Source organism: Durio zibethinus, chromosome 6 (assembly GCF_047325235.1).
Source record: "Durio zibethinus cultivar Kanyao isolate XHJ-2024 chromosome 6, ASM4732523v1, whole genome shotgun sequence".
Classification (NCBI taxonomy): domain Eukaryota; kingdom Viridiplantae; phylum Streptophyta; class Magnoliopsida; order Malvales; family Malvaceae; genus Durio; species Durio zibethinus.
The window spans coordinates 544,362-554,843 of NC_143167.1; the positions used below are offsets into that span (position 1 = coordinate 544,362).

Consider the following 10,482-nt stretch of genomic DNA (forward strand, 5'->3'; position numbering starts at 1 on the left):
TTGGATTAATAATCCTAAGGTAACTCGGACAGATTATTTGTAATCACAGCCATTGAAATTATTATTAACGATTGCAGTTATTTTTAACATTAAACGTTTTTGTTTTTTAAGAATTTAAAAAAAAAATTTTTTTTAATAAAATGTTATTATGTGATTCTATTGATTATAGTGCATAAACGTAAACTCAAAAATAAAATTCTCGGCCCCGAAAAAGGGTTTTTTTTTTTTTTTTAACTAAAATAGAACAAAAATTTGAAATTATTATATACATATTTTTGGGTAAAATTATATCCATAAGTGAGTTGATACAAACCCGAATATTTTGTATGAGAACAATTCAATCAAAATAATACAATTGAAGTCCCAATATTTACAAGTCTATTTTTCTGCTGAACTGCTAATTTCTTTGATTGCTTAATCTTGTTCAGATTTCATTGAAAGAAAATCCTAGTACCAATTATTTTTTGTGAACCATACTCTGCTTCATGTTTAAACTACCACAATATGTGAAAACAGGTTGTGATTCTGCTTCAGCCGTCGCTGCAAATCATAGCACATATTTCATTGAAAACCTTTTCTTTTGGAGTACAAGGTAGTACATAAATCAACCGCCAAAAAGGATTAATTACACTTTCGAATAATCACATGGGACTATATAATAGAGAAGTTGCCAAGCACAAAAACATTAAAGAGAATGATAAGAAGGGGGTGAAGGAAAGAAAGAATCATGATTTTTTTTTACCTGCATGAGCACGAAATATGCACCTAAAGGACAACCCCAACAAAATTGTGCAAGCAAAAGCACACACACCCACAAACATGCATTGGAAACTTAACTTGCAGCTGTAGTACATAGAATACATCGCATCCGAGGACCACCTGCCTGGCTATCATTGTCGTTAACATCCTCATCCTCACCATCTTCATCATACTGATCATATGGCTCCTGAGAGGTGGCTCCATTCCCCTTTTTGTTGCTATTAGTATAGGTCGAGTCCATCAAGCAAGTCGTGTGATAAGCATGACAGCAAAAGAACATGACGACTGATACATTTTGTATCGAAAAAGGATCAAAACACATGCAACATCTTCCACCCCCTCTAGTTTTAGACTTGACCTCCATGTTTCTCACGCTAGGTGTTTTCTCTATTGCTTGAGAAGCTCTACTTTCATCCCTCTTGGATCGAGCATTGTCTTCTTCATTGCTCAAGCAAACCCCACGTTTTGCCTCTTTGTAGTATTTAACCAACAGGTTAACACAATCAGCCTGTATATTTCACATTTACACCAATGTCAAGTTTGTCAGACTCAAATTTCAAGTATTACAACACATATTAAGAGTAAGAGTACCTTGAGAATATCATTGCACCCATGTCTAAGAGAAGTTTCAGTTCTGTAATCAGTTATAATTTTGACAAGACGGTCCCTAAGCCTGAAAATAACATAGAAGAATGAGTCAAATTATAGGCAATTGATGGCATTCTGAAAGTAGATAAAGTGATTCAGCTTAGATCCCTGCAATTTCAAGTTCTATGTTTTATGCATTAATTGGATGCTCCCACTAAGGTCTAAGCCTTGAAAGATAATGGTAGGATGTACTGCAGTAATTTGGTGACTTTCAGTTTCTCAGATTCATTATCTCAGTTTGCATAATAAAGAAATACTTTAGCAACACAAAATTTGATGACAAAACTGGTCTCATTATGGTTCAACATTAAGAACACTCTTGAGATGCCAGCATTTGGAGCATAAAAGGTCATTTCAATAAAATATTACTACATGATATATAGTTGGCATTGCATACATAGAATATGGACAGATCAGTAGGGTAGGTCAATATCTAGGATTAACTCATATAAAAAACCCACTTAAAGATATGGCAATTGATTAACTCATACATAGAAGAAGGAAAGATTGAATTTTCATTGGAGTGAGATTTTTTTTCTGTTGTGGGAGATTGGAAGTACAGGGGATTAAGATTAAGAATAAAATTGGAGATCAGCCGATATATGTGGCAAATTAAAGTGATGTGGCATTGGGGGCTGACAAAGCTAACAGTTTGACTAACTCTCTTAATGGTCAAGGGGGTAAAGTGGCATTTTCAAACAAGAGGAGATTTGTGTCTTTTCTTATTTTATTGAGGGGGGTTTGTGTATTTCACCACTAAACCAACAATCAAGTCAGTTTATTAGAATCAACAGCTCCAACTAAATTTGAGCTTGTTCCAAGCATGAATTATGGCCCTGACAGTGACAGTTTTCCTTTTCCCTTTTTTACAAAGAAACCTCTGTGATATTATAGATTCAAATTACTTGGAAATGCAATTTGCAAATTTTCCTTGAGAAGAGAGAATACTGACCGAGGTATCTCTAGGCCATTGGGCACCATATTTACAATATAGAGAGGATCAAGATTGCCAACAGTGTGTTCCAATAAGACACCCACCTGCCAATTAGTAAGAGACAAGTAAGAAAAAGTGGGAAAACAAGAAAAAGACAATTATGACAATTCATCAGACAAACACATGCATACTTCCAGTCTGCATTTTATGTAATTACCATTTCAGGTTTGTGGAGGCATTGCTGAATCAATTCTTCCCAAAGATCATCATCATGCTGCATGGTCACAAATTCTACAGCCTGTGGACAATAAATGCACTTTCTCTTTAGTATCAATCCTTAAAATTACCAGAAACACAAACGGAAACCCTGGAGAAACAGCTGAAACTTAAAAGCAGGATCTCCAACTGAAAATGACATAAAGTACCTCTTCTATATCTCCTAATTCATTTATAATGACAGCAAGAGCTTGTTTTGAATTTCCCATTCTCCCCAGGATGAATACTTGCTCCCTTAAAAGATCTCTTCTGACACAGATCTCATATGCCTGAGGTTGAATTTCATCAGTGTCATTTATGGAAAATTAGGATGCCATCATTATAAACTAACATTTAGACTGTCCAAACCTTCTCCAGTGTGTAATGTTGACTACTGCGAAGAAAAGTAAGTAGCATCTTTGGATCAAATTCAGCATAAAGCTCTACCTATCACAGCAAGAAAAAGGATAATACATCATTAGAAAATGCACTTCACCTAAGTGCGAGCACCTTGCCCATGTGAAACATTCAGTAATCAGCCATAGGTAGTAAATGCTAGACAAGATATCTTCACAGGCAATAATTAACATCTTATTAGGCATCAAAATGCAGCACAAATAGAACAAGAAACATCTACAGATAGAAATTTTTTTCTCTTTTTCTTTATTTGAATTGTTTTTAACACATAGAAGAGGTTCGTGTGATGGTAAGACCACCAAATCTATAACTTGGTTTGATGTGTGGTAGTTGCAGCCTTAAATTGAGCTTTATTGACGATTGTTTAATTTAAACCACTTTTGGCTAACAGCCAACTGAAACCCATATAAACTAATTATAGTTCAGCTGACCTGGCTGGCTTATGTTGTCAAAACTATTTATGATTAATTTAGGAACCTACTGCCATTTTGTTTCTTCATCATTGACCACATATAGACAAGGTGAGATGCATTTGAGCTCCCCAACAATGTACACAATCCAGAAAGTTACAACAAATATCGAAAGATTGAGAACTTCAAAGTAAATCAAGCCTACAGTATTCACATAAAAACTATTAAAACACTAATGTAGTTGTCTTATCCGTACCTGCATATCATGAAAATCCTTGCCAGCATGTGGGTTTACTTCAAACAATGAATGCAGATATAAATGCAAGAAATATCTGAAATCACTCTTATTTCCAGCACTCAGAAGTTGTGAAACAACTTCAGATGGTGTAATTAAGTCCCTATTTTGGATCAACAAAGAAACTGCTTGCTTACAATCTAGAATCATCAACTGGACAACCTGCACCACACACATAATAGAAAAGAGTCAAGGAATTCTATAATAGAATAACCAAAAAAAAAAAAAAAGTAACAACAACGTCTAGGATGTGAACCAAAAAGAAAATGACAAGACACACATCCTTTTTACTTATGCAACACAATGCAAAGAGCACATAGTATCAGTACTGACTTTAAATATCTGGAATAAATAATCCAGTTAACTTTGGTTGAATTGCCAAATGAATCCATTATAAATGAGTGTCAACCTAAGTAGTTGAATATTGTAAAGCATCAGTATCAGAAATTACAAGGCTGGCCTCAAACGAAACAGGTATTGATTTATTCCATACAAAAATAATCATTCATGAGAAAGCAAAGTAGCTCAACAATTTCATGTGCTCTTCCACAGCCATACCTTTTCACGAATAGAATCATGTAAGTTGTGCTTTTCAATGAAGTCAAATATATATGGCTTCATAAGCTGAAAAATGCAGAAAAGTATATACATTAAGAAACAAGCAAAGTAATATCCAACTAGAGAATGGATGAAAACCCAGTTTCCATAAGCAATTCACACTAGACGGAATTTTAAGGTAACAAATACATCTGTTTAAGTACATATTTACATAAAAAAACTTACATCAGCATAGAGTGAAAAAGCTTTCTCATACTGCCCATCAATAACATACAACTCTGCAAGTGCCTATCGGAAAAAAGGATACGATCATTCAACATATGTAGCACCAACAGATTCAAATCACATCAGATATTTAGACACTGCCTCACAGACCTCTTTAAGGGCATCAGTCATTGATGAAGTGTTTAACTGGGGCTCAATGGCAGAAATAACAGGCAATGCAGAATAAATGACAGGTGGCCAAGATTTAATGGTTGACAAGAGATCCTTATGAAATGATGGATTTGTTGCCAGAGCCACAAGTGCAACCTGCAGAAATGCAACCAAGTGGTTTTCATTCCAAGTTTGACACATACGCAAAACTTTCCCATACGACATGAATATTTGCACACAATTGCAGTCCTGACAAACCTCGTAAGCAGTATCACGCAGCCTTGGGTTTTCTGTTGGTATATACGGAACCAATACAGGAAGCTGACGGAGATGAGCAAAATGGAATACCCATCTGTCAAAAGCAGCCGATAGTGATTAACAACAAATGTATAGAAAGAGTTGTACACAATGATTTTCAGTACCTCTCCCAAGCTGTAGCAGATCCTCGCAACAATTTGGGACACAAGGATGCAGCCTCTGCATATTTCCTTTCCACAATCAAGTGATCAAGGTATCTAGATCCCACCTACACATAGAGTGAATAAAAATGAAGAAAGCAACAAACTAACTATGGTAACTACATGGACAAAACAATGGAATTTATTCAGGGCAATAAAATGCAATTGGCAAGAAGAGACATTGTTTTACCATACATCAAAGATAAAATATAATCACATGCAGCCAGAATCTTTTATAATAATGCAACGATTAGATATTAATTAAGAAAGCCTACAGCCAGTAAATTCACATGGTAACTCATATCATGTCATTACCGATACATTATATCAAAGTAAAGAGAACCAAAATTACCTCATCAAGGAGTTCACTCCGTCCCTGACCAGCTTCAACTGCTGCTAAAGCTTTTTCATGCCATCCATGTTGAAGAAGCCATGCAATGTGATCCTCAGCATCCCTAAAGAGAAAAAAATCTATAGGTTGAAAATCAAGCAGTATTTGCAAAAATCATTTCAAAAAGTACTACAGGAAATACTCTATAATTCTTAATACAATATGCACAAAGCCAAAGTATTATTATAAATATCAAAGCCCATGTTAGGGGAACCTTAACACCAAAATTCAAACAAAAGTCATCACATCCTAGAAGAATGCACCATATAATCATTCATCTAAAGGCAACTTACAGTGGTTATTTGACTATTATAAACCTCTTGCATGTCCAATGAGAATCCACACCATAATTGTTCATCTGAAGAAAAATTATGGTATTTATTTGACTATTATAACCATTTTGCCCAGTTGCCGATATATAGTAGTACCAGAGATATTTAGGTCATGTCAACCCTGCCCAATGGAAGCTTGAAAGGTTTATGATCAGCTTAAAGGGCAAGGATAAATCAATAGATGTACTTACACCCCCAAGGCAGATTGTTTAAGTAAATTAAAAAGTGTAAAAGCTAGAATACCAAAAAAAAAAAAAGCAACTCTGGGAGGAGAGATTATTCACAAAATGGCATTTCTTTAGGAAAAGTAAGCAACCAGAACCAAATTGACACTACAACATTTAATGATAAATGTAATTATTTATTGATGCATACAGCAACCATAATCCTTTTCTTTTTGATGAAAGGCAATCGTAATCTTTCAGAAGTAACAAAATTTGAAAGAATGATAGTAACCTGGGTTTTGCTATGACAACATCCTTTGGCGATACAATATAGTATATTGGTTCATCACCAGCAGCCCACTGTCCACCGGCATAACTGCTGCCTACATTCATATAAGAAAAGAACTATAACTATTGACTGTAAATTCTGTCAAATAGCCCATAAATTTCAAAAACAGAGATATCAACCTGAGAAGGGAGCATGAGCCAAGGAATAGTCCTTTGCTTTGTAGTGCTCAAAGCCATGTACAGGTAGGGCATCTGTTGCCAATTCATCATTGTTCCAAGTTACTATTCGTACCTCTGGTCTCTGTGCATTTCCCTGTTACAGTAGATATATGCGTGGCAATGAGAATTATGACAATCACAGAAAGGAAATCACAAGCAAAGTGTCCCGCATTCTTGAGAAAACAATACTGGCTAATTCATTTGATAGGACACTCCACCACGCAACTATTAAACTCAGGAACAGTAAAAAATAAATAGAAGAAAGGCCCACATATTGGAAAAGATTTCTGCATTAAATTTCTTCATACAAACAGAGACTAAAAGTTCAAATCAGAGCAACAACTTAGTGTAGTTATCCCAACCCCTGCCATAGCTTCTGTCAAGCATGGTATCACATTGGCAAATTTGCAGGACCTGGAACAGATAATGCTCTGAAGATAGCACAATATAACCTCAAAATAGGAGGGTGTAGGCATAACGAGGAACTTATTTTTTTTCAAAACTGTAAAGGACACAAACCTGTCGTGATGGTATTGTGCTACTAAATTCCTTCTCTCCATCTTCTTCACCAGGAATATAAGCTAGAACAACCAGAGTGTCACCAAAAGGAGCAATTCCTGATATATAATAGCTAGTCTGAAAAGATGCCACAATATCTACTTGGTTCATGTTAGATGTTGTAACATGCTGATACGTTCCATTGGCTCCCTTATCCAGATTTTTTCTTATTGCTGCAATTTTCACAGATGTTCCCCAGCCAATCACCAATAAGGTGTCATCCTGAATATGTTCAGACAATAAGCAATGGCAAAATGATAGGAAACAACCCCCATGCTTCTCGAAGACTAGGGGTAGTGAAAACTTCAAAAGAAAGAATAATAACAAATAGCATTGCAGTTGTTTTAAGCTTTTGACTAACCTGCCAAACTAAATGCGGAAGCAAAATTTCGGGACGAGGACTGCCCCTTGGTCTTTCTATAAATGTAATTCGCTGATCATTTCCAACATCATAGACTTTTACACCAGCATCATTAGCCCAAGCAATGAGACTCGTTCTCCATTTCACCGCATGGATTGGACCTTCACCCGAGTGCAAAACCTAAAAACGAATTAAAATACAAAACATTCAGAATTTAGAAAAAAATCTACATTTTCAAATATATTAATGTCGGTCAAGCATCACGAACCTGATCCTTATAGCCAAGCCACTTTTTTGTATTAAAATATAAGTGACCAGCTAAACCACCAGCCACAAATCGCCTAGATGTTTTTCTTGAATAATCAGGATCAAGGGCAATGGCTTTCATAGGACGATGATACTCGAATTTCAATTTCTCATCAGTGAAAAGACTATTTATTACAATAGAGCCATCATCAGAACAGCTTCCAATATATTCACCTTCTATATCAAAACTAAGGTCATTCACTGCAGCTGAATGAGCAGCAAATTCCTTCACCTACAAACAACCAAACACAAATTTTAAGCATAACAAACAATATTGTCGCCTTTTCAATAACTAATCATAACTGAATCCAACTAACAAATTAACTTAACTAATTAAAATTTAATAACATTTATTAAAATTTTGAATTCCAAGCAAATTTACTGAAATGCAAAATAACAAAATAAAATGAGAAATTGCGATTTGAAACGAAATATGAGATCTAAATAGCTGAAACGAGTGAAATTTCACCTGATTTCCCAAAAAGTCTAGGATATGAACGGTTCCGTCGTGCGTTCCGAGTGCAATCATGCGTTCGGCGATGGTGATACACGACGCCGCCTCGCTGGAAAGCAAGGAAGGGATGCTTCCTCCCATTCTTTGATACTTAAGCCTCGGCTCTTCTTCTTCCTCCTCCTCATCTTCTTCTTCTTCATCATAATCTACGTCTTCGTCTTCTTCTTCTTCTCTCTCGTCGTCTCCTTCGACGCCGTTTTCTGATGGAAACGGAGACATTTGCAGGATTCCTGGAATTGAGAAAGAGAAAGGTGGAGAAAGGGAAGGGAATGAAGATCTGAGTCGGGTTTGGGTTTCGGGTTTTGGAATAGTTAATAAACGGTTGATTTGAATTATTTATTTGCTAGGCGACAAAGGGATCGTGACGAATGATGGGTGCCACGGCCACCTGCAATCGTGTCACTGTGTTTTTTTCTTTTTACACTTTTTTTTTTCTTTTCTATTCTTTTCTGTTTGGGATTTTCTTTGCATGAGAAACCTGTCATGTTGATCTTGATATGACGGCATATTTGATAAAAATCTTTGAGGGAGAAAATGATAAAAGAAAATTAATTAAGATGAAAAATCATATATATATTTTTAACTTTACGACTAATTTAGATTGAAGTTTTCAAATTATTTAATATTATATAGGGCAATTCAAATTAGTTTTTAAAAATTAAATATAATGTCAAACTAATCTTAATTCTATTTTTCAAAAATTCATAAGTGAAAAATTTTTTAAAATGATTTTTTTTGACAAATAAAATATTACAAATATTGAAATTTAATATCTCATATTTGCTTAATATTATATTATGATTGGATCAAGTTATTATTCAAAAAATAATTATTTATTGTTACGTAACTGAATTAGTCAAATAATATTAATAATACAATTTTTATGTGTTTTTTCACTTAAATTTTCATCCTTTCTTGTTCAAAATGATTCACTAATAAACATCTTGAATTAGAAAAACTAAACCATAGAGTTAATAGACAATTTTGCCTTGATGTGATGTAACTAATACTTATTAATCAATTTTCTAAACAAAATTTTATTCCCTATTAAGTATTGATTAAATTAATCATGCTCAACATTCGATTCAAAAATTAATAATATAATTTTTTTATTTATAAATTATATTAGAATATTTCACACTTAATATTAGCAAAAATAAATAAAAATTAAGATGATAAAAAAGATGACTAGTCAAAATTAAAAGATGTCATGACTCATGCATAGATGAACAAAATAATAATTAAATCACTATGTTACTCCATAGTATGAAATAGTTTATAAAATGAGTAACACAAAAGTTTGACTCGGTAACATTGGAAAGTTCCAAGTAGGCAAGTACCAACTTCAAACAAATAACCATCAAATCAAGTAAAGTATATAATCAAAGTTGGATCAATTTAACCATGAAAATTTTAAGTTTTCTAATACATTTTGAAAAGAAAAACCTTTAGTTAGTGTTGGACCATGAAAACTTTAGTTTGACAAAAGACTGAGCAGAGACGAAAGAAAATGAAGGCCTCCTTGTTAAAGCTTGTAATGAATTGGACATGTCATGTTATTAGCTTATGTTTCCAGCTCTGACCTTTAAGAAAGCTTTGCTTATTATCCACTTTATTTGTTGGCTTGTCATGTTTCTAAAACATATTACAATTTTTTTATAAAGAGACCAAAATCTAGAGAAATTAAAGAAGTAAATTTAAATATGATTGAAATTGAATCTTAGTTTTATGATAATTTATTTAAAAAAATTGATTAATCATTTGGATTAGTGTCTAATTCAAACATATTAAAATTTTATAACACAAATTGACGGTCCAAATTATAAATTTTATAATAAAATTCAATTCGTTTTTTGCATTTATATTTCAAAAAAATTCATCACATAATTTTCTTACTATGATTTGCATGAGCTCCGATTCTTATTACCCCTGTGATTGAGCAACATAATGTGATGGGAGGTTGAAATTCTTTCTCAACTATGTTGGTAGATGTTTTTATTTTTAATTTCTATATATTTTTTAATTTTGTGAAAAAAAAAAAGAACAATGGTTTTAAGATAAATAACTGATAAATGTTGTATTTACTAAGCCAATCAAGTGAAAAGGAGTTTTATATGTAAATAGATAGATTGATAATAGTAATGAAAAAATAATCGAGCTTTGTAAAAGCATAAAACAAACATGCCGCAAGGAAAATGCGCAATCTTGCGCTGGAAGTCAAACCTCTTGCTCTCGCACTC

General features: G+C 33.7%; 1 protein-coding gene across 2 annotated transcripts; it reads right to left on the reverse strand.

Moving 5' to 3' along the window:
- Positions 1 to 537: 537 nt before the first annotated feature.
- Positions 538 to 8,526, reverse strand: LOC111284977 (vacuolar protein sorting-associated protein 41 homolog). 2 transcript variants are annotated; one of them, XM_022874153.2, is made up of 19 exons: positions 8,198 to 8,526; positions 7,691 to 7,960; positions 7,423 to 7,602; positions 7,023 to 7,283; positions 6,465 to 6,597; positions 6,289 to 6,379; positions 5,462 to 5,564; positions 5,074 to 5,177; positions 4,910 to 5,003; positions 4,652 to 4,807; positions 4,502 to 4,564; positions 4,277 to 4,342; positions 3,680 to 3,880; positions 2,966 to 3,043; positions 2,767 to 2,886; positions 2,559 to 2,639; positions 2,360 to 2,445; positions 1,351 to 1,432; positions 538 to 1,267 (listed from the first exon to the last, which is right to left on the reverse strand). In XM_022874153.2, exons 1-19 carry the CDS (start codon positions 8,459 to 8,461, stop codon positions 833 to 835), a joined length of 2,868 nt encoding a protein of 955 aa, XP_022729888.1. In that variant the 5' UTR covers positions 8,462 to 8,526; the 3' UTR covers positions 538 to 832. The 2 variants fall into 2 exon arrangements, with proteins under 2 accessions (XP_022729888.1, XP_022729889.1); XM_022874154.2 differs by lacking the exon at positions 4,277 to 4,342.
- Between the last annotated feature and the right edge of the window lie 1,956 nt (positions 8,527 to 10,482).